The sequence below is a fragment of the Taeniopygia guttata genome, chromosome 18, assembly GCF_048771995.1.
Source record: "Taeniopygia guttata chromosome 18, bTaeGut7.mat, whole genome shotgun sequence".
Lineage (NCBI taxonomy): Eukaryota > Metazoa > Chordata > Aves > Passeriformes > Estrildidae > Taeniopygia > Taeniopygia guttata.
In genome coordinates, this window is record NC_133043.1 from 4,965,478 (window position 1) to 4,993,409 (window position 27,932).

The following is a 27,932-nucleotide window of genomic DNA, read 5'->3' on the forward strand; positions in this document are numbered from 1 at the left end:
TGCAAAACAAAAGCTGGGAGGGCACACTGAGTGATCTCTTGGACACACACATTTAATATAAAATAAAAAAGAGGGAAGAACTATTCAGGACAGCAGAACAAGGGCTGCACGTGGACATCATGAAGTGTCCCTGACAGGTCCAGGCTGGAAATAAGTTTATGACCATTTCAGCCTTCCAATAGGAGTAATGGGGGGGAAAAAACAAGCTTGTTCTCAGAAATTTATCTTGAAGGGATCCTCTGACCCAGAAGGTCCCATCTTTTCCTGCTCAGCACACACAGAGCTGACAGCAGCAGGACATGCTGTGCTTCCCACCTGGGAGTCTGAAAGCAAATCCAAACCATCTTTTTTTACAAAAAAACCCTGATTATGGCTGCTTAGGTCCATCCTCTTTCATGGCCAGAATCCAGTCCAACACCTCAGCAGGAGCAAATAGTTCAGGAGTGAATACAGTGAGTGTGAGGAGGAAGAGGAGGCAGAGCAGGGCCAGGAGCTGGCTGGAGGGCACTGCAGGGGTGAGCACCAGGCTGGGGACACTGCCACCAGCACGGGCCCCATCTCAGGAGAAGATCTGAGCTGCCAGGCCAAGAAATCTCATCCCACCAGAGGCTGGACAGGTGACTCAGAGCAGTGCAGTTGTCAGGGCAGCACCGGGAGGAAGATCAGTGTCAGATTGCAGGAAAGGCTGATTTCATGGCAACTGAACCAGCCCCTCCTCTCCACCGAGCAAAAAACAAATGGATGGGGACTTGCTCATCTAAACACACAGGATACATCAGAGGAACAAACCTGAGCAGCTGCCATCGTCATTTATGAAACAAATTAAATCCGTGGCACAAATAAGCAAAACTTAGAACAGAGAGATCACAGAACCTGGCAGGAAAAGGCCCCAGCCTGCATGAATCATTATTTTCTAGAGGAAACCTTATATAATCCAAGCTACCCTGTTTTAAAACAAACCAAACCTCCCAAAAACTCCAATTAATGGGTTTAGCAAAGCTCTGGTTTTAATTCAGGTGTTTTGGTAAGATTAAAAAAAGTAACCCACCTGGTACAGATTATTCTGATGTAGTTTACACCCTGCCTTTGGCAGCCCCCAGCCCTGGCTAGCAGGGAGGCAGAGGGGAGTGAGAGCCTCCACCTGGGGCTGAGGAGGTGTTAGATTGCATTGCCATCTTGTGGAACAGGAGGAAAAAAGGGAGGAAAAACTGCTCTGTGCAGCGGGGCTGCTCTGCAGGACACAGCCCTGCCCCACAGGGGATTTGCTGTGGCTGCTCCTCATTCTCCTCGTTTTGCTGGGAGGGCAGGGGGATGCACACAGGGAGAACGTGGTCTGCTGCTCACAAGGGGATGGACACAGACTCACAGACTCATCTATCAGAAATGAAAGCTCCCTATTTTTTTTGCCTGTTTTTACTGTGCCAAAATCATAATTTTCTGTGTTGCTTCCCCAGGAAACAGAAGCAGCTTTTCTCCCCGGCTGCAGGAGAACCAGGGTAGGACCAGGAGTAATTCCCCAGGCAGCCAGGATGGGCTTCCCAAGTAGAACCAGCAATGCCCAGATCCCCTCCCCAAAATTCATTCTTCAGCAGGACCTGAAGAGCATTTCTGACTCCACACATGGCACAGCTGAGGTGCAACCACCTCTGCATAGGTCACATCTGCCAACAGGGCTGCCAGCTGTGCCTGGAGCTACCAAAATCCCCTTGGCTTCTCCAGACACAAACACTTGAGGATGTTCTTATCACAGCCAAAGCCTGGCTTAACCATCCTCTCTGCAGGGAGCTGCCTGCTCGTGTCTCTATGGAAAATAACCAAACAAAAATCCCACTACAAAACTCAAGGATGGGAGGAAAGTTACCCAAAAGCACCAAACCCCAGCATCTCTACATTAATTACACTTCAATTTATTTGCAAAATTTTAAATGTAGTTCTGTTCTAAGGGTTAAAATCTCTAATAAAGGAGTTATTGAGAAATGGTTAGTGAGTGTTACTCTGCAGAAAGCCCTAAAGGTGCCCAGACTGGGAGAGAGAGGACAAACCAACCCAAGAGCACCAGTGGTGAGGCTGAAAAGTCAGGACTGTGCAGGCAGCCATTCCTGGAGCAAGGCTGGTCCAGGCAGCCTGACACTTGACTGATGATCTGTGTGAGCACTCTGGTGAAAGCTCAGTGCAAATTCCTCAAATCTAAGCAACTTATATGTCCCAGCACCCCTCCTAATGCCCAGCACTCACTGGGAAGGGAGAAAACAATGCCAGGCAGCGTGCAAACATTTGCCTGCGGATGACTGATGATTTTCAACAATAATTTCATAAATGCAGCAGGCTGGAGTCCATCCCATGGTTCTCCTTCCGCTGCAACCCCTGGGAGTTCCCAGTGCCACCAGTGAGGGGCTGCCCAAGGCCACTGGGGATTCAGGACAGCCTTCCCTGGGCACGGCGCTGTCAGCAGCTTGGGCACAGCCAGAAAAACGGCACTGAAAATAAGTGTGAGTGAAACAACCCAGCCAGGACAACCTGTGCCATCCTGAGGACGGGCAGGGGCGGCTCCTGGGCCAGGCAGGTGATGCCAAGGGCACAGCCCAAAGGCCAGCGGGCGCTGGGACGGCCCCCACAGCTGGAAACGAGGTTTGCATGAGAGGGAGATGTTGAAATATTGATTAAAGCTGGGCTTCACCAGCACTGCTTTGATTTTATGATTATGCTGGCTGCTAACAAAGACACACCCATGAATGCATTACATTCCTGCTTGTAAAACAGGGATTATTCCATTATTCCAGCCAGCGTGCTCCGCTTGTGTCCACAGCCCGTGGCTCCAGCACAGGCACTCATCAGGAAAATAAAAAGACATCAGGATTTCAAAAAGGAGGGAAAAGCACATTGCCAGCCACATGCTGGAACAGAGTGGAAACTGGGTCTGGGTAAGGACAGGGTGAGCAAGGGGGAGGCCTGAGCACTTCACCCTGCTTTAAATCCAGAGTAAGACACCAAGCCCAAAGAGCTGCTGAAGATTTGATCAGTTTAAACGATGAACAGGCACTCTGATGGGCTCCCCTGGCAGGTGCCAGTCTTCCTGCTGCCTGGCCTCATTCCAGGGATAATCGTGTGTACAGGGAGGGTATTCCTCATCCCAGTGCACCAGTTCATCCCAGTGCCAGGGCTAAGGTGGAAAGGGGACGGGAGGAATGCCATTAAAGCCTGTGTCCTCAGCACTGCTGATCCAGAGCTCACGCCTGGGCAGGAGGAAGCAGCCATCTGAGGCAATGTGCTGTTTACTTATGCCCAAATTGTTATGCAAACACAGGAAGACCTATGGGAGCAGAGGGAACAGGCACCAGAGGCAGCACTTCTCACCAAAGCCAAATGTTTTCCAATGTGCAAAGGGTGAGAGAGGTCACCCCCAAGGAATCCAGGCCAGGATCCTCCCAGCCTTCGCTTCTCCCATCCTCCTCCTCCTCCTCTGAAATTCCCCAGGCACCCAGGATGGGCTTCCCGAGTTAAAGTGACAGCCTTATCATCATGCAACATGTCTGGGGCTGCACTTGCACAAGGAACATAAAAATGGGGAGAAATCCCTCCTGGACCCCACGGGACTGATCCCCTGCCCACCCCCGTATCACGCTGAGCTGCCCCGGACTCGTGAGGAAAACAAAGTCACAGGAATTAAGGGGAGACTCCAAAGGCACACAGGGGTGCTCAGCATCATTCAAGTGCACGTAGTTTTAAATTAAATCCATCTTGCATCAACATTCAAGATCTAAAATAAAAGAGTCAGTCATGAACTCTACAGTCACGCCTTTAATTCCATCTGCAGTTGGTACGGGAGAACTCGGAGACAAATTACTCTGACAAGTCAACTTTAACCTCCAGAAGAAGCCCCAGGTTTTCATCGACCTCCATCAACCAAGCTTTCAAAACGTTATCACTGATGGAGAACCAAATAAATCCCTGGAACTGTCAGTGCTGGAAAGATGCTTCACTGCCAGTCTAAGCTGGGGAGCTCCTGCAGCCAGAACCTCACTCCACAGAAGGAAATCTCCCACCAGCCACAAGCAGGCTGTGACCACATCAGCCCTCGGCTTTCTCTTTCCTGAGCTACAGAAACCAAATTTCAACAACTTCTGACCGTAAGTCAAAACTCTGTAGAGCACTGTGAGTTTTCTAGCAGGATAAAAACCACGGACACAGAACTGAACTGCCACCACCTCCCCAGGGACTTCACCCCTCAGTCAGTCACTCTCCCCACACGATGTCTGCCACCACCCACAGCCTCCTGTCCTGCCAGAGCTGCCACCCCTCAGCCCTTCATCCAAACCTGAGACCAAGCCCGAGCTTGGCTCTCTGCAGAGGGAGGCCAGTCCAGCTCCAGCAGCCTGCACATCCCTGCAGGAGTCACCGGGGAGGATTTCGTGCCTGGCAGGCTCTGAGTGCTGCTGGGTTGAGAGCTCATTCCTGCAGGACACCCCAGGAACGCCCCTGCGGCCTCGCTCCCCGCTGTGCCAGCTTTGTGAGAGCTGGTAGCAAGTTTGTGTAAAGCTAATTAACATGCACCGCTCTAATTGCAAACCATCTCGTACAATCAGGACATTGTGCAAGGCTGGAGTCAAATGGCTCAAGGAAATTAACTGCACCAGTCCTTCAGCACAGGCAGTCAGACCTGCTGGAGCTGTTTGGAGTGCTGGGGTTTGTGCCTTTGAAAGAAGCTGTCCTCGGGGGGGAGCGCATTGCACAGCAATTAGCAACAGTTAATAACTGCACATCATCAGGGAAGAACTGCCCTGTGATGCCTTAAGTTTTAGCTTTTGTATTTTTCACATTCTGTGCTGCCTAGGTGTGCAGTTCTGAGCTTCACATGAGGGGATGCTGAGCTCTCTGCACAGAGCAGGGAGACAAAACAATTCCTGCTCCAGCTGGGCACCAAGGACAAATGATCCAAATCTCAGCCCAGGAGCACAAACACCGTGGGCTGGAGAGAGAAAAACAAGCAGGGTGGGACTGCCTGGGCTAAAGCTGGAATGGGACAATGAACTCCAAGGTGCCAATGGAGCAGAACTGATCCCAGGGAGAGCCCCCGGGAGCGCTCGTGCATTTTGGGACCATTTTGGGTCATTTGGGTGCAGCCCTGGCTGGGCTCTGGTGCTGCCCAAGGTGGATCCATGGAGGAGATCCTTGAATAAATCCCTGCTTTATTCTTTAGCCCTGTCAGCCCTGGAATGGAGTGATTTGTGCTGCAGCCCTTCCCTACCGCAGGACGCCGATTTCTTCTCCACCGTCCTCACGTGCCGGGTCTGGCTGCGCAGCCGCTCGTCCGTGTTCTCCACCAGGCTCGTGAGGTCGTCGATGATCTCTGGGGAAAGAGGAACAGGAACATGAAACCCGAGCCCACAGCACCCCAGCTCAGCCACCCTCCTGCTGAAAGCTCCAGAATGGAACCAGCTGCATCCCCCAGTGCTCACATCACTGAAAGGTCCAAATCCTGGGAGATACCACACCAGAGACTTCAGATCCAGTGCAGTGCTCCACTGCAAGAGTGGAGGAGAAAGTACAGCCTGAAGTGGAGGAAGAAATACAGCCTGAAACAGCAGCATCAGTCTGGGAAGTCAGGGAGTACAGGATGATGGCAGCCACAGAGCTGAGGTGAATTCCCTCACTGAGCCAAAGTGAGGGAATTAGTGCCTAAGCTATTGGAAATCTGGAATTTCAGTCCCTGGAACAGCATCTCAACACTTGGTCACGACATCCTCACTGAGGCACATCCACCATCTTCACAAAGGCTTCAGTGCAGTCCTGACCACGCAACCACTGAGGTCACAAAGTCCTGCCCTGGTTCCCTCCTGGAACTCTTGGTCTGGCAGCTCTCCCTGCAGCCCAGAAGGTCCTCTGGGAAAACAAAAGTGGGCAAAGTTTCCCCTACATCAAGTTTTAAGAGAGGAGAAATGAAAACTTGAAGCCAAGCCATCCTCAACCTCCTGTAATTGATGGCTTTAATTTTGTCATGGAAAGCAGAGCTGGTACAAGGCTTACACTGAGAGTGGTTGATGGGATGGCTCAAAATTAAAAGCCACATTCAGGCACTAAATTTCCCTCTCACTGCCTGTTACGCTCTGATTTCCCTGGAACACACAGCCAGTGCTTCTGGTGTCTGCACAAACCATGTCTGGCTGCCCTCAGCCCCGCAGGTAGGAGAGGTTTCCTTCGTGCATGATCAAGCAGGAGAGGACAGCAGCCAAGCCCTGAGTGCTGCTGCACAGCCTCTTGCTCTGCTTCCACTTGCAGCACTCTGCCCACTATTGATCCCTGTCTCTGTAAGTCCTGCTTGCCTCTGAGCCGGGCTTGGGGACAGTGGCAGTGCCCTGGGGGCTCTGTACCCCACTGGCACTGCAGCTCTGGCACTGCAGCTCTGCCCTGGGGAACCCTGGGTCCAATGGCCCTGGAGCAACAAGAGCAGAAGTCAGAGCACACACAGACACAGTGATACCCTGCCCAAATGTCTGGATCATAACCCTGACTGGATGATGGCAGAGGGTTAAAGAACATGGAAAGAACACAGCTCCACAGCAGGACACGGCCTTTACTATTAGGCCTTTATTGGTTTGACTGTATTCCCTCAAACAAAAGATTTCCCAAATGTCTCTACAAAGGAAAAGGGGATGACAGTGAAGAGAGAGCATTCCTTGTGCTTCCCAAACTTCCCTGTGACACAAGGAGCCCTTGTCCTTACAAGACCTTGTCCTTACAAGAGTAGTGCCAGAGTGTGACATTAGCTCTTGCAGCTTCCCTGCTGCCATCCCTGTGACACCAGGAATTGAATGGGAGTAGTTTTCTGCACCATTCACCTCCCCAGAGCAGATCACAGAAACTCCTGAGCTGGAAGGGACCCCCAGGATCACCCAGTGCAGCTCCTGTCCCTGCACAGACCCCCAACAATCCCACCCTGTCCGAGCTCCTGGAGCTCTGGCAGCCTCGGGGCCCATTCCCTGGGGAACCTGGGCAGTGCCAGCACCTCTGGGGAAGAGCCTTTCCCTGAAATCCAAACTCATCCTCTCCTGACACAGCTCCAGCTGTTCCCTCAGGTCCCAGATGTTCATTATGGAGGGTGTTTATGTTCTCAGCCTTATCAAGGAACAAGCACTGTATCAAATACAGATAAAACCAGTCTGATGGTACACAGAGATAACAAAAGCCACATAAAATTATCAGAGTTCTGCAGCACAAAGGAAATGTCCAAGGCACAAGGAGCATGGAGGTTTTGCTCTCCCGGAGAGCCCAGACATTTAAGCACCATCCTTGCAGTGCATGTTTCCATCTGCTCTACAAACACTCTGTCATCTCCACTGAATCCCTGTGTAAAATGATATCAGCTTCTAAAAAATCCTGGGCTTTGGAAATATACAGCTTTCCTAAAACATGAGCTCCTGATTCCTGTCGTGCAGCCCAAACCATCCCTGAATCCCCACGAAGGGAGGGCAGAGGGAAAACATCAACCACTGCCCTGTGTTTTACCCTCTGTTCTGACCCACCCACCCCACCAACGCTGCTCTATTCCAGACACAAACCCTCCTAGAGTTGTTTGCAGTATTTAAAATTATTGTTCTTCATTATTAAACTCAGTATTGTCCATCCTACACCAAAACAATTTCCCAAGGGATGGGAGGCATGTCATTTGAGCTACAAGGTTTGTTCAGTTTGCAGTTCAGATATTCATTCTCCTCCCCCTCCCACCCAACTTTCCCAGGTCTGACATCTGCAAAGCCAACAATATTTTGGGGAAACTTTATCTGTCCTGCGTGGTTCAGCACACAGGAAGAGCAGGACAATGCTGCCTGCAAGGGCAGGACTGCTCATGTTTGCCTCTCCACGAAAAAAAGTGCTGCAAGTTCCCATCGTTGTCAAGGACAAAGTGATAAGCATGCTTGGGAAATTGGAGACTTTCCTCTGCCAGCACTGACCAGACCCTCCTTGAAAAACATCCTGGTGAACAAGCTGTAGCTAAATGAGAACAAATGTGAGCAGGAAAATTTTCTGTCATCGTTTCAAAGCCCAAGGCACTGCAATTGGGATTCTGTGTAGAGCCTCTCTCCTTTCCCATCCCCCTGCCAGGACTCACTGCTGAACCAAAGGGCTGCCCTGGGCATCCTGGAAGAAGCATTTCTCCATATATATATATATCTATATAAACATGTTTTGTGATACAGGTTCCAGGGGAGAAGGGCACTTCACCCAACACACAGCCCACAGCTCAATGAGCACCCAGCCCTTTGATGTCTCAGCTGGGACCTGGAGAATTCTGGGGTGCTCATGGCAGGACCTGGAGACATGAGCAGCTGGAACGGGGAGGAAGCACAAGGAGGTTCTGACCCCGCTCCCAGCTGAACCAGAAGTCCAGCCAAGCAGGTTCCCCAGAAGAGAAATATCCATCCATCATCCATCCATCCCTCCATCCATTCATCCATCCCTCCCTCCTCCCTCCATCCATCCTCTGCACCCACAAACCCCCTGTTGTGCTGACACCCAAGCACAGGGCAGTGCTCAGCCTCCCTGTAAATGAAATATTTCTCTCCAGTCCAAAGGAAGTCCGTGTTGGAGAAGGCAGAATTGAAAATTAGGATTTCTAAGGTGGCACCAAGCAGTCCATGGCTAGGGAAGTCCTCAGAGCAGTGACCCTCTGCAGGTTTTCTGACCCACCTGCAGCCCCCTTTGCCCTTCCAGCTGGCAATTCCGTGTTCTATCACCTCCCATCTAGCTGGATGTGCAAGGAACAGGCTAAAAAACCATGGAGAGACCTGGAGAGAGGAAGGAGCCAGTCCCCACGGTGGGAGGGAGCAGACGGGGAAGGCAGGCTGGCAGCTGGTGACCTTCCAAAGGACACTCCTGTAACAGCACAGGAAACACTGTAAACCACAGCTCAGCCAGGAACACTTTTAGCCAAGGTCTCCTTCAGGGAAGCAGGATCTTGAGGCAGAAGATAAAAACCCAGTGCCCAAGCCCAGCACTAACCCCAGGACACAGAGATGATGCTGTCAGGGATCCCCTGTCTCTCTCAGGGACACAGAGGTGATCCTGTCCCTCTCAGGCACACAGAGGTGATGCTGTCAGGGATCCCCTGTCTCTCTCAGGGACACAGAGGTGATGCTGTCAGGGATCCCCTGTCCCTCTCAGGGACACAGAGGTGATCCTGTCCCTCTCAGGGACACAGAGGTGATGCTGTCAGGGATCCCCTGTCCCTCTCAGGGACACAGAGGTGATCCTGTCCCTCCCAGAGGACACAGAGGTGATCCTGTCCCTCTCAGGGACACAGAGGTGATCCTGTCCCTCAGTGCCACCACCCCCTGTTATGCTGCTCCTGTTTAGGAGCTCCCTCATGAGAGTTTAACCCCCCAGCTCTGGGGAGATGAGCAGCTCCTTAGAGGAGTGAAAGGATGCAGAAGCAGGCTGGAGAGCACGAGGAACTCGATGTTTCACTTTGCAGAAAACCACAGGAGGTTTCCCTAATCTTTCCTCACTCAAATGACCTGGTTCCTTTCCATCCTGTGTCTCCTGTCTCTCCCCATGTCCCACACAGCTGAGCTGTGCCACCTTTCTGAGGGCACATGAGTTGTTGTTGTTTTTCTTTTTGTTTTGTTTTTTTAATCCCTCTCCTTAACTCCTGGAATTCCTTGGGAATGATGACCATCTCCTCCCATGAAGAGGAACAGGTTTTAGAGTTCTGCATACGTGACTTTACACTAATTTATATATTTTTCTCTTGTTTTCTTTAAAATGCATAAAATGTCACATTTGGTTTTGGCAGCTCCATCTTTGACCTGTACCCATTCTGTCTGTGGAGTGAGAAACCCAAAAGCCAGGCAGAGGTGGCCACGTGAAATTCAGCACTGAAGAGAGAAACAAACCTGGGCTGTGATCAGTTCAGCAGAGCGGTGCTGCTGACCAAAGGTTTCCTCAGAGCTGTTCGGATTTTCCGTGGGTTGAAACGCGTGGCTCAGCAATAGCATTTATCAGTGAGTAATGCACCTCCATGGCCTGCCCCACCGAGCCATGGAAGACTCCAGTCAGCCTTAGGAAAATACACAGAGCACTAAAATCCCGACACAAACCCAATTACAGTGAGGCTGGAATTCAGAGGAGAGGCCAAGCAGACTTTCCCTCCCTCCTTCAGGTCTCTGGTGCCTCAGGAGAAGAGCTGGATACCAAAGAAATGAATCATATAGGGAATGCCAACCTCTATATGTCCAAACCCCATAATTACACGTTAATAAGAAAGCAAAGCATTGTTCCAAGTGCCAGGGCTATGAAATGAAGATTGCAGCTAACGTAAGTACATCAGAAACCTGAAGAACCTCAGCACCATGTGCCAGCTGTAATGTCAAGGCAGAGTGAAAAGGGAAAGAATGCAGTAAAAAATACAAAGCCAGCAATGCTAATCTCTCCCCCTGGCTGCAGCCCTGGCAGGTTTTGGCAGCCCCTCCGAGGTGTGCAGCTCCCTGTGCCAAAGCACACACAGGAGTGCACTCCTGGGCTTCTGCTCCTTCAGCTCCACCCCAAATCCCCCTGGTGCTCGCTGCTCCACAGGGCTCTGACCACCAGCCCTCCCTGCTCTGAGGAGCTCTGCATTTCGAGCAAACACCACGATTCCTCCCTCCAAGGTCCCAAATTTAACCGAGGACATTTAATCTCTTCTTTGGCAGAACTTCCTGTAAGCATTAAAATCCCCAAAACTAAAAACTTCTCCAAGGGGTCAAACCAACTCGCTCCTCCGTGTTCCAGCTGTCTCACCCTTCAGCTCTTTTAATTAACAGGGATCTCGATGGCCCTGGGGACAGGAGGGCTCAGAAGCTCTGGCTGGGCTCCTGCTGGGAGGGTGTCAGGATGGGAACTGGAGGCAGCTTTCTGTGATCCCTACAGGAATATTTCTGTCACAAAGGGGAGCACGGCAGAGCCAGAGCTGCAGGGAGGCCGGAGGGATCTCACCCCGCAGTGCTCAGGTGGCACAGGGACATTCCCAGCCCTCCTGCCCCTGCCCTGCTGGACTCGGGGGCTGCAGGGCAGGAGCTGTGTCCTGGCAGGAGCTGGGGACAGCCCCAGCCCTGCTCCGTGCCCAGGGCTACTGTAAACGCAGGCGAACCCAGTGGGAAGAAATTACAATGTCTGACTCAGTTCAGAAGGCTAAATAATTTCTTTATTATAACTGTGCTAAAATACATCAATATACTATATAAAAGGAGGATACTCAAACTACATACTACTTTCTCTAACTCTCTATCTCTAATACAACTCGTGACCCTCTCTCAGAGCCCAGCCCCAGTGGGTTGGATTGGCCATCAGCTCAAACAATCCTCACAGAATCCAACCCAGCAATCACCCCAGGTAAACAATTCTCCACACACATTCCACATGGGAAAAACAAGGAGCAGAAATAGAAATTCTTTTCTCTTTCATTTCTCTCTGTGCTCCCCTATGAAAAATCCTGAGAGGGAGAGAAATGTGCTGCCACACAGGGCACATCCCGAGGCACTCAGGGCTGGCCTGGCAGCAGGTCCTGCTCCTCCCAGCCCATGCCAGCTTCTGCCTGAGGAATTCTTCCAGAGGAACAGCATCTCCTCCATTTGCAGGACTGCTCCTGCCTCCTGGAGCTCCTGACAGCAAAGGCACAGACTGGGAAGAACTCCAGAGCCCCGAGCCCTCTGCTGCCCCGGCCCCAGCTCAGAATGCCCAGGAGCAGCCCCTGCCTTCCCCCAGCCAGACCCTCAGGGCTAACACGTGCCCCAACAGAGGAACCTGTTTGTTCTGCCACCTTGGAGCCACCTGCTCCAAGGACACGTCCAGGCCCACTGCTTCCACCCCACGCCACCTTCCTCACTGCATTCGTCCATCCCAAAATATCTGACCGAATCTGGGTCAGGCTTTGATACCCCCGGGCAACACAGGGCACTGCATCCTCTCAGAGCAGGTCCAGGAGCAGCAGATGGTGCCTGGAGAATACGTGGAGGTGACACAGAGCCATCCAAGGATGTCAGCTGTGGAAGCCCTCAGCAGCTCCTCCACAGCCACAGAGCAACGCTGGGAAAACAAACACTGCTATCAATCCAGCTCACACAGTTATTAGCTAAGAGTTGTTATTTTAAAAGCACACACTGAGAAGTTTTCCCTTCTCCAGCTGCTTATTTTGTTTGATTCGAACAAAACCCGTGGACATTAATTTTAGCTGTACTTAATTGAATAATTTCTCCGGGGAACGGTTCGGGGACAGTTTCAAGGCAGGCTGTTTCCAAGAGCCATTACTAATTGGCATCTAGCACAGCCCCAGAGTGCCAACCAAAATAGTACTTTTGAATGTTACTGGAACTGCTCTCAGCCCAGATGTGTTGAGAACTCGCAGTGATACGGGGCAGGCAGAACAATATTCACATGATAGGGCACTCTGGGCTTCCTCTCCCAGTTATCTGCTGGAGATAAAAGTCTCCTTCCCTGCAGCATTCGAGTGTGAAGCCTTTTGTTCCTCCCCTTTGCTCCCAACAAGTGACCCTTCCTTCCACTCACCATGTTTAAGGCACAGCAGCGCAGTCACCTGAGATCAAACAGAGCTGTAGAACAGAAATGTTCTTGTAGGAATTATAAGAAGTTGCCTCCAGCTCCCAGCCCTGGCTGAAGTCCCCAGTGCCACACACCCAGGGCTCTCCAAGCTCACAGCACTCACTGGGCTCTTTGCACTTGTAATCAGCAGTTCTTTTTATTCAAATCCCGAATCCAAGTGCCCCAGCAGCACAAACAGAGATTTTGGGGCCGGACTACCCAAACTTCCAGCAAAATCTTAAGTTATAGCGAAAATTAAATTATTACCAAATTATTTTCCTACAGACGTGGCTCTGGGAAAAAGCAAGGAAATCCTGCTAATAGATAAAATACCCATAAAATCTGCATGTCTAGGAAAGCCTGGAGCACTGGGAGGCTGGAAGGCCACTTCCATGGCTATAACAAATCCCTGCCAAGCAAAACACTTCTCCTGCTACAGTGCGTTTGTGCTCTGCAAACTTACAGCAGCAAAGAAAAGGACAGAAGCTGTTTCAGACTCCACACTTGTTTGTTTTCCCTTTATCCAAAATCTAAGCAGGATTTTTAAAAAACACTGCCTTCAGGAACTGTTGGTAGCACTCACCCCTGCTTTCTTTCAGCAAGTCTCATTTTTCCCAAGTTTTTACACCATTGCAGCCCTTTTCCATAGATATCAAGAGCTTTCATTACAAATACACATCAGTTGCCACAATTTCCTAAGGTGGTTTAGCAAATCCCCATAAAACACTGTTTTGGTTGCTAAACACCTCAAGCTGAGGTTTCCAGTCCATTTCACAAAGAAAGAAACCAACAAAACCCCACAAAAATACCAAAATACCTACAACCAAAACAACCAACACCAAACCAAAAACACCAAATAAAAGTCCAGAAAAGCAATGTTATAAAACATTGTCATTTTGGCTACTAAACACCCAAAGCTGAGGTTTCCAATCCATTTCACAAAGCAAAGAAAACCAACAACCCCATAAAAATACCAAAGCAAAAACATTAAAAAAGAAATTAAATCCTGTGTTATACTCCATGCAGCTGCTGCCACTTTTAAGATCTCCTTGGCAGTTCCTGCTTGTACATGTCATAAAAGGTGAACCCACCCCAGGAAAGTAACACAATCCTTGTGGGTACCAACAAACCAGGCTTTAGTCCACACAGAAAAACAGAAAATGCACAGTGAGGCAGAGCACCTCAGCCACTCTGGTCACCTCCACCTTCCTGCCAGCAGACAAAAACCAGTTCTCATCTCTTGGCTCCGTGGCCAGCACCCCAAAGAAAGGCACACTGAAATTCCTGGGACGTGCAGCAGGCTGAGCAGGATGTATAAACCCATCCCTGCTCAAATGAAAGACAACTCAACCCAAAAAGCAGGACTCCATCCCCAGGGGCTCACTGCAAGCCATTCCCACAAGAATGGCCCACATTTTTCACATTAAGGAGCTCCAGACCAGTGAAACTTCACTGCTGCCACGGCCCCTACAATGGGGAATTATTCAACAACTGCAGATTGAGTGCTCTTGGTTTCGACACAGATTAAAGAAGATTGGGAAAATGACCAGCAGTCAGCTGGAGAGGAAGCCTGGAGAGAGCTCGAGGAGCAGAGCAGGGATGGCTGCTGGCTCCAGGGGCTCAGAGCTGCCCTCCCTGCCAGCTTCACTCCTGTGCAGAGCAGGCAGTGCCCCTTTCCCCTGGCACAGACACCAGGAGCAGCAGCCACCACATCCACCAGGGTCTCCTGAGGTGCCCAGCCCAGGACAGAGCTCATGCCCTTCCACATTCACCCTTTAAAGGAAGATGGGCTTGGTGTTTCTTTTCCTTCTTCCTTTTTTTAAAATGAAAATGCACTTTAGATATGCAAGAAATGCAATCCCCCAGCCAGACCAGCCCTGGCCCTGGTTGAGTCACAGTGAGCTCCCCACCAATACCTTCTGCAGAACCCCAACATCAGGCAGGAGCAGATGCAAAATTTAGGGTAAAAAAATTCCACTGCTCTAGTCCTGTCTCTTAATCCCAGGAAGGCTGCCCTCAGCCTCAGGATTCCCCCAGCTGCTGGACTCCTGGGAGTGCACACAGCCTCCTGAAGCACCAGTGCACAGAGGCAGGGGGATGCACCCTGCAGCACACTCCCACCCGTGACAAATCCGTGACAGACACAGCAGCAGAGCCCACCAGGCCAGCAGGAGAGACCTTCCTCAGCAGCACACCCCTTGCAGCGACAGGAGCTGGGAGCTCCAGGAAAGCTCCCCAAAACCACCCTCAAAATGACCAAACACCTTTGCCAAGTGCTGAAAGCTGATTGCCACAGGTTCTGCAGCTCCTCCATCCGCTCTGCACACCCACAGTGAAACCTCTCCTAAAATCCCCCAGCCTCACCTGGGCACCGAGGGACTCGTTTCGCTCTGCTCAAGACATTTGGAGCAGGGAAAAGGCAGAAGCATGGATCAGTGGGAGGTCAGGCCTGCAGAACACAAGTGCCATTTTAACAAACACTGGCCTTGGGAAGGAGCCAGCAGAGCATCAGCGTGTTCAGCACAAGAGCATCATGCTGCGGACAGCTGCAGGGCATTATCCTCTTGGATCACAAAGGAGGAGGAAAGCCACTTCAGAATTGGGCTATCAATCATGGCAGGAACCAGAAAACTTGCAAGTGCTTCATGGTTACAGTATTGAAAGCAGCTGATAAAGCTAAGGTCAGCCCAGGCATCTGGGACTAATCTCCAGCTGACATCCCTCATCAAGCTCTACTGGAATCAGTGATAAACTGAGCAAATTAGCAAGAGGAATACATCACCTAACAACATGTTCAGAGCTGGGCAAATAGCAGGAGTTGGATGCCCTGCAGTGATGGCACTCCTTGGATCTCGCTGCCATCAGTGTCCTGCCTGCCCAGCCACCTGCCCAGGAGACTGACAGGCCAAAAGCAGAGACACGTCTCCAGAGCTCAAAAATATGGCTCAAAAATATTCCATTCCCAGTCTGCAGGCATGGAAAAAGTTCTGATTACTCGGAGAAGCAGTTAAAACAACAGAAAGGGTGGAAGAAGAACTTCCACAGATAAGACGACCTCGAGTCCTCGCATCCCCGCCAGCCTTAGCTAATGATTTTCTTTCTCCCCACTTCCTTCCACCAAGAGCTGTGCCAACTTTCCACATGCCCTCCCATGGATTTTCTGCAGATGTGGCTGAACTCTCGGTGTTTGGGGTGGCTGTGTGCCCGTGGATTCTGCAGAGCAAGAGGAGGTTTTGCACAGAGGGAACCCTTCCACATCTGCCCTGTGATTTTCCCCTCCCACAGCTCGTGTGCTGGAAGGAACCGAAGGGATCCACGGGCACGAGGGGCTGGGACACCGGGCTGGGGACACTGGTGTGGCTAACCCTGCTCTGGTGTGGCTAACCCTGCTCTGGTGTGGCTAACCCTGCTCTGGTGTGGCTAACCCTGCTCTGGTGTGGCTGAACCCTGCTCTGGTGTGGCTAACCCTGCTCTGGTGTGGCTGAATCCTGCTCTGATCTCCACGCTCGAGTGCTGAGCTCCAGTGTGATGAAGCCCAGTGCAGGAAGGAAAGCTCGAGCCCCCCTTTATCAAGCTGCACAACCAGAGGTTTATCACAGGCAGAGGTTTATCACAGGCAGAGGTTGTTGGGGCTCCTTGTGCTTCGCCTGCCAGCGTGTGCAGGACTGCCCTGATGGCTCTGGGTGCACGGGAACAAGTGAGCACAGGGCCTGGCTGCAGCAGCCAGAGTTCAGCAGCAAACAGCAGCTCACTGGACAAAATACACTGTTTCCAGAGAGAAATTCATATTAAAAAGTGAATATATACATGGAAAAAAGTTAACTCCTAGTTCTATGTGTGTAGTCTCAAAGTTGTTTTTTTCTAATTACTCAGTTTAGGGCATCCTGCTTTTAAAAAAGATACACTGATACTACAAAAGGCAGTTTTAGCCCAGGGTTTTAATTTTTTTCCTGGTTTTTACCTAGGAAAGCATAAGCCAGTTTTGTAATTTGTTAAATCTGCTTTTTTTGCATTCCACAACCTGGAATAAAGGCAGAGACCTTTCTGAACAGAACAAATCCCAAATATCTGAGTGTACAGAAAGTGCCTCTGCTCCAGCAAAGTCACTGTCTGCAGAGGCTTCCCGAGCCTGATCAGAACAGAACACCAATAGGATTATCAGTCCCAAATAAAGAGCCACAAGCTTTTTACAACCCCAGATTTAATAAATCCCAATAAACCCCATGATATTTCCCAAGGCAACTTGAGAATGACCTGCCCTGCAAGGTCTGCCCTTTCTACCTTTGAGGCTATGATCTCAATTCTAAGACATCTGGTAGAACAGACTCCTCATGTTTGCTCTTCCCATATGGGCAGGGAGAAAGTTCTGGATGTTTTCATCATTTCTCTGAGAGGACAATGAACTCTCGCTGCATTGTTTCCTACCCAAATAATTCTGAAACCCAAGCGGGCATTCAGGGGTAGATGCATTGTACAAATCTTCACGAGCACAAAGGATCCCATTCAATGGCCTGGCTGAGGCCATTGTGTTTCTCTCTTTAAAAAGATGTTTTGGACATTAAACACAACTATTAAACCCTTTTCCAGTTCAGTCATGACCTTGTAGCCTGGTCAGACCTTTTCCCCTGCAGTGGGGATGCTGGTGAACAAACCTGCACCCCCTGGGCCTTCCTCCATCCCCCTGGAAACTGGGATAATTCCACAACCAGGAAAATTGCCGCTTTGTCAAATCAGAAAACAGGAGCTACTATGTTTATCTATGAAGATCAGGGAATCATGGTCCTCTCCAAGTGAGAGCCTGCAGCTGTCCCCACACTCCCCTGGCTTCAGCAGGAGCAAAACCCAAACCACCCTTTAACCTGCACTGATGGCACAGAGATACAGAATTTGATTACTTGACATTCTGTAAAACCTTAGGAAGCCCCAGTACTGGCAGTGTCAGGTGCTCCAAAAGCCACAGGGAACTCACAGCCAGGCTGCACTTCCAAGTGTCCTGATTTTGAAGTTTCACATCCCCAGCAGTATTTCATGACTTCAGACGTTGGGTTCGGGGCCTCAGCCTTAAATTATTATTTTCAAACCCTCTTAAAACGCATTTAATCCTTTGTTTTCTTTCCGAGGAGAAAGGTTTCACATCTGGACTGTCAACCTGCATTCCACAGCATTAGCCTGGCAAACCAAAGCAGCTGAGCTGTAAATCTCCCAGAAGAGAACTTGTCATGGAAATCGAAACTCAGCATTAACTGCGGGCCCGCTGCAGAGAAAGCCAACACAAAAAGCCAAAACAACGCAGGCAGCCCCAGGACAACCTTGGAAATGAATCCTGCTGTCTGAGAGAGCAAACCAACCTCACCTAACACCTCAGACTGAAGCAGCATCACTTACCTGGGTTACATCCCAGACAGACACCTAGAGCCCACTGAAAGCAACTTACAGTTGAATTTTGCCCCATTTTCTGCAGCTAGCACTCGATTTCATGAGCAGAGTGCAGTTTCCAAACTTGGTGAGAGCTGAGTGCTCAGCCCTGTGAGCTCCAGCTCCTGCTCCCCTGGGCTCCCACTCTGCCGTGTACCAGCGTGGGGACACGAGCAAAGACAGAGACAGCAACAAGCTGAGCTCCAAAATTTAAATTCCTCCAGCCAGATTTCAAGAGAAATCCAAATGGCAGCACTACAATATGCAAAACTGATTCAGTGACAAAAGGGTGTAGAACAGTAAAAATAACACAAAATAAAAGTATCAAAATCACCCAGGACAACAGCGTGTTACCAAGTGTCTCAGCTCAGGTAATAAAAAAAGTGTTAATGTAACATTTTTTGATCATTGCAGCACATATTTGTTAAGTTTTTAGATTTAAAAGTCAGCTGCTAAAAAGAATTCAATTTCTGCCAATAACTTGTTTCCTTTAGAGGGAGAGCAGTTTTGGAAAAAGAGAGCTTGAGGTTAATTTAGCTGTGGAACAACCTGGAAGAAAGGGCTGGCTGATGCACAGAAGATACTGAGCACCAGGGCTGTGCTTGGTTCAGTGTCCTGTCAGCACTCACCTCCCAAATACCCAACAGCCCAACTCCATCCTTTCTTACACTTTATTAAACCTCTCTTCCTCCCAAGCACACAATGCAGAGCTCTGTGCTGGCCTCTGAGGATTATTTGGTGCCTTCAGTTCTGTTCCCTGTGCCTCCCCTGGGCAGGAACGGGTCCATCACTGCTGAGCACCAGGGCTGAGCCCCTTTTCCCCAGAACTGCAAAAAACACTCCTCACAATCAGTTCTGCTGAATCAACAGCATCACCAGAACGCTCTGCTGCTGCAGGAAATCCCCCCACGCTGCCAGAGGCACCCCTGGGCCCCAGCCTGCTGACACAGAGGCACCAAATCCACAGCCAGCCTCTCCTGGCTGCTTCCTCAAGGAGCAGGAGAACGCAGCAAGCTTTCCTCCACACTGACACGGCGTGTGTCTGTGCCTGGACAGCCAAACCACCGTGTGGGAGCACCCAAACCACCGTGTGGGAGCACCCAAACCACTGTGTGGGAGCACCCAAACCACTGTGTGGGAGCACCCACGCTCTGCCATCAGCATCCTGAGCCCCCTCAGCACCTTCCTCTGCTGCTCCTGTGCTCTCACCCACCAGCTTTTCAGGCTTCTTGCTCCAAGGCTCCTCCATTGCCCTGGCCACAGGAGGAGGATGCTGCACCTGTGGGTGCTGAGAGCAGCCCCCAGCCTGAGCCAGCAGCCCAGGGAGCCACCAGAGCATCTCCAGCATCTCCTCCTGGGCTGTCATAATTCTGGAGAAAGGAGCCCCCCCTAAAACGGGAGTTGTTTTCTGCTGGCTGTGGGCTGAGGTAATGGCTCTGAGCTTTCACAGGGCACTGCACACTGGGTATAATACAACCTTTTGAAGTTCAGCAAGAAAAAAAATTAAATAAAGAGGGTTTTGTTTGGTTTGTGTGGGGTTTTTTACCCCCTTTTTTTTTTCTTTTTTTTTTTTTTCTGAACGATGTGCTACAAACCAGCTTGATACACAAATTAGAGGTGATCTCATCAGGCCATTAGGACTAAAGCAAGACCATCCCTTGGGAGGGATGTGCTGGCCAGATAGCCCTGATTGGCCTGTGAGTGCATTACTGTGGGGCTACAAACGCAGCCTTCATTAGACAGGCAAGGCATGGCTGCAGCTTTCCCTGCAGCCTGCAAAGTGCATGAGAAGTGGGACTGGGAGCAGCGTGCCCCGCTCCCATCGCCCGGCACGCAGCGGGGCCAGCCCTGCCCCTGAGCACAGGGAAAGAGTGCAGACATCACCAAACTCTGCCCCAGACTAAACCCTGCCTCACCAAATTCTGCCTCACCAAACTCCTCCTCACACCAAACTCTGCCTCACACCAAACCCTGCCCCACACCAAACTCTGCCCCACACCAAACTCTGCCTCATACCAAACTCTGCCTCACCAAATTCTGCCTCACCAAACTCTTCCTCACACCAAACCCTGCCTCACACCAAACCCTGCCTCACCAAACTCTGCCTCACACCAAACTCTGCCTCACACCAAACTCTGCCTCACACCGAACTCTTCCTCACACCAAACTCTGCCCCACACCAAACCCTGCCTCACACCAAACTCTGCCTCACCAAACTCTTCCTCATCAAACCCTGCCCAGGACACGGGGCAGGGCCCGAAGAGTGCAGGAAAGGCACTTGAGAATTCCCCACCAGTGATAAAACGTGCTGTGGAGGCTTTTGCTTTTCATTTCTCATAAACTGCAGCTCCACCACATCTTCCCACCGAGCTCCTCTGGATTTCTTTGTTGTCAAGCTAACAATGCTTGAAAGCGAAGGAAGTCTCATTTCTGAGATGTTTCTGTTTTCAATCCAGCAGCAGAACTATTTATTTTCCTAGCAGTGATGGAATTAAACAATTTGTCTTTGAAAACGCTATAAGCCTTCACTGTGACATCCCCCCATCTGCTTTTCAGATTAAGGTACTTTGATTTTTACCAGCTAAAGGTTTATGAACTGCTGTATAAACCGAATTACTCTCATAGTAAATTATGTAAAGCTTACATGTTATTTTTTAAATTTTCCCCCATGGAGTACTCTGGAGATTCAGAACAGGAAAGGCTCACTGAGGCATTCTGAATTAAAAACGTGTAACAGGGAAAACCACAGAGCTTCCAGAAACTCGGAATAAAAAAGAAAAAAACCTCAACATCATTGAGTGAGGATGAGAGACACCCCAAGAGAGGCCTTTCAGGGAAGGACTGTTAAAAAACAAGGGAAAAAAACCCCTCAATTTCAGCAGGAGGGAGTTCTTTAAAAACAGATTAAGTTTCATCTGAGGCAGTATTTGTTCCTCAGGCGCTCTCTGCCTCGCTTCCTGATTGAAACCAGGGATGGGACGATCCTGGTGTGCTCCCTTTGGGTGCCAGCAGCAAACACAGGGTGGACTGCTTGATTGGAAGGAGAATCCCAGAATGGCTTGGGTTGGAAGGGACCTCAGAGCCCATCAGTGCCACCCCTGCCATGGCAGGGACAGCTCCCACTGCCCCAGGTGCTCCAGCCCCATCCAGCCTGGCCTTGGCACTGCCAGGGATCCAGGGTGGGCACCCTGTGCCAGAGCCTGCCCACCCTCACAGGGAACAATTCCCAATTCCCAAAATCCCATCTGGGTCCCTGCTGACACACCAAACCCCAGCTCAGCCCCTGTGAGGACACACAGGAGTGTAAGAGCCACTTTTACACCCTACACCCCAATACATCTTCTTTCCTTTCCTCACAAGGCTTTTTAGCTTGGAAAACTTGCATATTTTGTTTACTTGGTGCACTTCTCCTTCCACTCTCCTTCACCTATGAGATCTCCCAGTGCCAGCAGGAGTCAGGCCCCATGACTTAAGGGTATTAACAGAATTTAGCACTTTCTAGACCAGGGAAGGGGCTGATGGCACTTGATCCTCTGGCCCCAGCATAGATCCACAGTGTATTAAAGCAGTTTTCCTGCCTGGTTCCTTCTGACTCCGAGTCCCAGTGCAGCCAAGGACACAGGACTGTGACAGTGACTCACGTACTTGTGGGACTGCTGCATCTGTGTCAGAAAATCTTCAAAGCTGCTGCAGAGCACCGTGCATGCTTATCACACTTTAACTCAAGCCCTGATGTCACGTTTCCTTCCCAGAGCAGTCCCCTCCTGCCACAGCACCACCCCTGCCCTGCCTGTGCTCGTGCCATGGGTGTTTTATTTGCAGCTCCCAGGAGCTCAGGCTCTTCCCCAGCTCCCATCCCCAGCGAGCCCAGTGCCCAGGACTGCTCCCCCTCAGCATTTCAGAGCTCTGTTCTCACTTAGGATCCCCTCCTAAAGCTCCCACCTTTTTTAGGTCTCCTGCCACCCCACACTCCTGGTGCTCTCCCCTGTCCTGTTAAGGCTCCTCTCTCCTGGATTCCAGTCTGCTACAGGATAAACCAAGCACTCCAAAGCTGGTTTTGCAGCACAAAATGGAGATGAATTGAGCATCTCTGTTACACAAGCCCCGTGGTGCTGGTGCCAAACGCCTCCCTCGGCTCAGATCCGCAGGGATGTCCCAGGCCAGCCTCTCCTCAATCCCAATTCGTTCCGGGAGCTCCTGCCCATGCCTCCCTTTGTCTGCTCCGCTCACAGGGCTGCTGGAGGAAGCTTGAACAATTCACTGCCGTGGCAGTGTCAAGCTGTCAACATGACCACAAGCCCACTCTGGCTGTGAAAGGGCTGAGCTGCACAAGAGCCTCTGCACCGCCCAGGGGCTTGTCAGGAGCCCCAAACCCAGCAATTGCTGGGCAGAAAACCACTGATCAGCACTGGGGACTCAAAAAACCTGAGACAGACTGGCAGGAAGAGAGAACACTCCAAAGATTCCTGCAAAAGAAAGTAAAAAGCATCTGAGCTCCAGCCACTGAGAGATTCAAGAACTGGAATGTCTACAAAGTTTGGTTTAGCTACTTAAACGTAACAAAAAGTTTGAATTAAGCTGTGTTCTGCCTGGGAAGGGAATGCCAGCTCAGCTCAGGGAACATTCAGCTGCTGGGGCTGAAGGAGCTTCACAAGAAGCCAGCCCTGGTGTGAGGCTGCCCGGAGGAGCTGGGCAGGGACAGCACCCAGAGCTGCTGCAGGGACAGGAGCAGGACACCCAGACACCCTGAAAACACCCAAATGCCACCACCACAGCAAGGGCACACAGGAACTAAAAGCATTACAGACAGCAAACTAGGAGAGGATTCTCCCTCTTTTATTTTCAGGGTTTTTCTCCCTTTTGGAGAAGAGCAGGAAAGTAATTTCCTTACACAAGATGTTTTAATTCACATTTTCCTTCTGACATCTCCTTCACAGGCCCACCAAAACAACCCGGGGAAAAGGTCAGACACAGCTATACATTAAGCAGCAAGGAAAAACAAGGCACATCCCACGCCGAGGACACGCTAATGGCCCTTTGGAGTCAACACTTCCCTAATTCACTTTTTAAGACTTTCAGTTGCAAATTTTTTATTCAGCTTTCACAGCACAAATAGCCACAAGGAAGCTACCCAAAGCCCCAACTCGCCAAGTCAGGATTATTTGATACGAAGGTCACTTCCTCCATCCCCAAACAACTCCTTCAAACCCTCTAAAAGACAGAAGGAAAAAGGACAAGGAATACTTGTATCGATTTTAGGATATGAGATGCAGGTCAAACACTGAGTGCACAGAAATAATTCCCACTTCTGGAGGAATATAAAAGCACTAAACACTCAGAAATGCCCTGTGCTGGCATCTGTGGGGTGCACCAGTTAATTTATGAGGACAGATTAATGTGCCCACAGACCCTCCAGCGTTAAGGCAATTCTGACCTCTCCAGGTTGGCTGCCAATGTGATATAGGTCCAAAAGAAATCACCCTGTTCTGCTGTGAAAGAACAATAAACCGGCTTCCTCGAATACAGTGGTTAAAGAATCCAAGTTCCTGACCTTGAATGTTTCCCTAGTAGGATGCTGTGCTGTAGGGAACAATCAGGATGACATTTGCTGAAATGTGTGGGATTTATGACATAATAGGTTGCACATATGTGCCAAAAGAGAAAAAAAACCTCTTAAATCCAAGCAAATCAAGATTAATTAGCTATTAAAATAGCGAGGAGAACACAGTGCAGTACAGGTGGTACAACAAAGCAGCTCCCTCTCCCTGCACAGTCACTCCAGTTGTTTTTGGGGTCACGCCGTCCGTGGATCTGCGAGCGCACTCTCACTGGGAAAAGCAAAAATTGCTTCTCCTCTGTCAGCTCCTGCTCTCTGCAATTCTCCACGTTTGCACTTTCACAAACAAACCTCACGCAGCCCTTTTATAGGAAGTCCCCCTAAGTGCAGAGGAAAATGCCCTTTTGCCTGGCTTTGATCACTGAGAGCGAGCTCGGCTGTTTGCACAGCGCTGCTGCTCGTGCTGAGCAGAGGCCACACTGCTCACACCCACCTCCCCACTGCAGCACATCCCCTTCCTCCAGCCCGGTGCCTTTTTGTTTCCTGGCTGCTAATTGCAATTACAGGTGTCCCAAAGCCCTGCCAGACCCCCACGCTGCAATGCCAGCGCAGTGCTGTGCCCAGCAGCACACAAAGCAAACACTGCCCACCAGGAGCCACAGCAGCCCCGCTCCTCTGCCCCTTCCCACCGCCCAGCAATGCCACAAGCTGTTCATGCCCTGAAATCTGCTCCCTTTCCCTCCTAATCCCGGGTTTAAGCACGGCTGTGCTGGCAGGAGATCCCATCGATGTCCATGAACATGGACATTATTACTGAGCACACTGACCCAGTGGAGAGGCACGGACCAGCTGCCACAGGGCCACGTGGGCACCGAACACTGGAACTTGGGCAAGAGGACATCCCTCCTCCCCAGGCTTTTGGAAGCCTCCTTTAACACTTAACTCTTTTCACTCAGCTGTTTCCAGGACATTTGAGCTGTTTGTGGAAGACTCCACATCCTCTGCCACTTCTCTGGAGAGGGGAGAAGCTCCTGGATCTGCTCTGGTGGTACCAGGGCTCCCTGAGCAAACTGTGACTTGCCTTACCCAGCAAAAGGGGCTGCTCAGCACAAACCCCCCACGTGAACACCCAGATCCCAGCTCAGAACACTGACAGGCACACATCAGCAGGGAAAAGCTTTGAATTCTCCCCAAAACTCACTTCTGCAACACTTTGCTGCTTAGGGAATGATGGAAGGGACACAGCAAATCCAACAGCCCTCCATCACAGCGGGACTGGCAGAACACACGTTCAGGGCTTTCCATCTTCCAAAAATACCCCTAAAAGTGAGGGCAGACTCCTCCTTGCCCAGTGTGGCAGGGCAGAGCAGGGGCAGAACCTCATCCCGGGTCACAACTTCAACGTCGTTACTCCAGCACTGACGGACGGATTAATTGGAGACAGCTGCAAGGAGAACTCTCCTAACGACATGATTCATTAGTTTTCATAGATAATTACATCTGCTCATGGCCTCACACTGAATCATTCATTTAGGGAATTTTTCGGGCATTAAATTTAAATGCAGTAATCAGATTTGTTAATCCGTGGGACAAGGCAAACCAAACACAATTTTATTCAGGGGATTGTTTATACTTTCAACATTGACATGAATTCAGCAGCAGGAAAAAATTAGCAGCATAATGTATGCTCACGAAGGTTAGAAATTATTAATGGTAATCTCCCTCACTGGCCCAGTGCTGGTGACCACACTGGGCAGATTTCTTCCTTCTTCTGCACTGCAGGTTCCTTCCCTGGATGCATCTCAGTGCCTCACACAACCCAGTGGCTTTCTCAGAATACACCAACATTTTCTGATGATTTTTTGATAATAAGGTCTTTCCATAGAATGAAAGAATGAAAATAATTGATACTTGGGTTTGCCACTCTCTAGATTCAAAATACAGCTGCTTTTTCATTGTTGGCGTATTATACATTAAACAATCAGTTTCAAACATGGCTTAGCTGGTTTTATTACTCTGAAATAGCAGCACATATTCACAGATAGAAACCTCAGAAAGATCTGCCGATCCAGGCCAGTTCCCTCCCTATCAAGTCACAAACTTTTTACAAATCTGAACTCCACTTTAAAAACTGATCATTTTCTGCCCATTTTTTCTGGAAGCGCCTTTGGAATTTTTCATCTCTCAGTTAAAAAAGAAGAAAAAACCTAATTTTCTCATCTGTACTATTTATGGTCAATTCATTTTCATTTTTTCTTGAACCAATATCCTTCTTCAGCTTCAGCAGCCTTCTCCCTCCCCAATATTTTGCTGCCAAAACACGAACAGAAAGCAAATCTGCAATCCATCCCCAGCTGGCTGGACTGCACAGCCCAGCCATCAGAGCCCTGTCTGTGCTTTCCCACTGACCTCCACAGCCCTCACTTCTTCTCTGGACCTTCTTCTCCTCAAGTCATTCTTCTGAAACAAGGAGCAGAAAGTTCAGAGCATTTTCCCCAAAGCTGTGTCCAGGTGCAGCGGCTTGTCTTGGCCCCGTGGCACAAGTGTCACCTGCTCCACCTCATTTTTCTCTCCCCATCAAAGCAGCAAAGTTCTGCTCGGGTTTGGGATGAGCTCAGGCCATGGCTGCAGCTCAGTGATCAAGAGCAAACTCAAAGCTTCATCCTCCAACATTCCACCCTCATCACACCATGCCCTGAACCACGCTGGAGAAAACACGGAGGATCTGGCAGGAGGAATCTCAGGGCACATCAAAGATCCCACAGCTCTCAGAGAAAGGCAGCTCAGGCTCCCCAGCACCATCCCTGGGTGAAATACCTTTTTGGGGGGCTAGAAACAAAGGGCAAGGTGGAGAACCCTGCCCAAAAGCACCCAGGGAGTCCTTGGGTGTGGGAATCCAGGGCTTCCCTCTGGCTGCCCTGGCAGGTCTGGGACCCTGGCAGGGGTCAGGAACCCCCCTGGACAGAGCCCCCAGAGACACTGGCTGTGATCTCTGTCCATGGAGAGGAGTTTTCAATCTTACAGGATCAATTACAAGCTTTGAGTGTTTGATAAGAGTAATAATTAAGTGTGACACGGGTGCAAAGGTAAAATTTTAGGATTCTAGATTAGGGGTTCAGAGGGGAAAAGATGGAGGAAATTGGGTGTGTCTTGTCCTTCTTCTCCTTCTTCATGCCCTCCATGTTTCACTGTGGTGTTGGCATTTTTCTGTTGGTTCAGGCTGGGGACACACTGTCCAACGTAGGTGACAGATATTGGCACGTTATTGTAAATCCAGCACAGGTAGTTTCTGGTATATAATGTTTGTACCATCCCACTGAGGGCAGAGCCCCACACGCTGCCCTGCAGGACAGAGCTGCGGCAGGGCAGCAGAACATGTTAGAGATAAACAGAATAAACAACCTTGAAACCAGCACAGACGAATTATGGCTTCTGCTTTGGCAGCGGGGCTGACAGACAGAGACTTTCTACAATCTCGGGATCATCAATACTCACAGATTCCGACACTTGGGCAAGCCAGGAACGCAACCAGCAGACCAGAGCTGCTCCTGGGGGTGTACAGGAGCAGCACCTTCCACAGCACAGCTTGGGCTCCTCTCGATTCCATGCTGCTGCTGAGAACCTGACATTAACGTGCAACTGGAGATCTCCTCCCCTGCTGAAGCTGCACCTCCACAGTCGTATTTATTCCTGTTGAGGTTTGGGGAGACGGGGGATTGCTCCATGGAAGCTGGAACAAATTAATATCGCCCTGAGAGTTATTATTTTAAGAGAAAGCAGCAGCAGGAGCACAAAGGTAAGCCAACAGCTTCTATTTTCTTTTAGTGAGGCGTCTGACAACACACAGTATATTTAGCCAGGATCCATCCCAAAGGGCACAGGGTGATAAGCTCCTCATGAGGCTGTTCCTGGACAGCATCCCAAGCCCTGCAGTCACATCCCCATTCCTGCAATACCTCCAAGCCTCACCCCCTCTCCCAGCCCTGACTCCCAGAGAGACCCTGCCAGGAGCAGCACCGACACACTCCTGTCTCTGCACCACTTGTTTGTGTAACTGGAGACCTGTCAGGCCCTCTCTGCCTGATTTAAGCTCTGCCAGTGTCAGGAGGAAAACAAAGAACAAAGATGCTGAGCTATCCATCATCCCAGCACGCCCATGGGGAGTAGCTGGAGGAACTGGCCAGCCCAGGGCAGCCTCCCTTCCTGCACACAGCAGAACCCCCAGAGAGGAGCTCACCCTGCTGCTGCCTGGAGAGGCTGGGCAGGGGGAAAGAATAAAGCAGGGATTTATCAAAAGGCCTCAAAGGACACACCTTGGGCAGCACAAGAGCCCAGCCAGGGCTGCACCCAGGATGGACCCAAGGTGGACTCAGAGCCATGAGTTGTCACA

At 50.4% G+C, this 27,932-nt stretch overlaps 1 protein-coding gene across 1 annotated transcript in view; it reads right to left on the bottom strand.

The window, feature by feature from the left end:
• The window catches only part of STX8 (syntaxin 8), an 80,202-nt gene that overhangs the window by 24,453 nt on the left and 27,817 nt on the right, over positions 1–27,932 (bottom strand). The window contains exon 7 of the mRNA XM_030287139.4: positions 5,246–5,347. Within this exon, the coding sequence (XP_030142999.1) occupies positions 5,246–5,347 (102 nt within the window). The remainder of the gene's footprint in view (positions 1–5,245; positions 5,348–27,932) is intronic.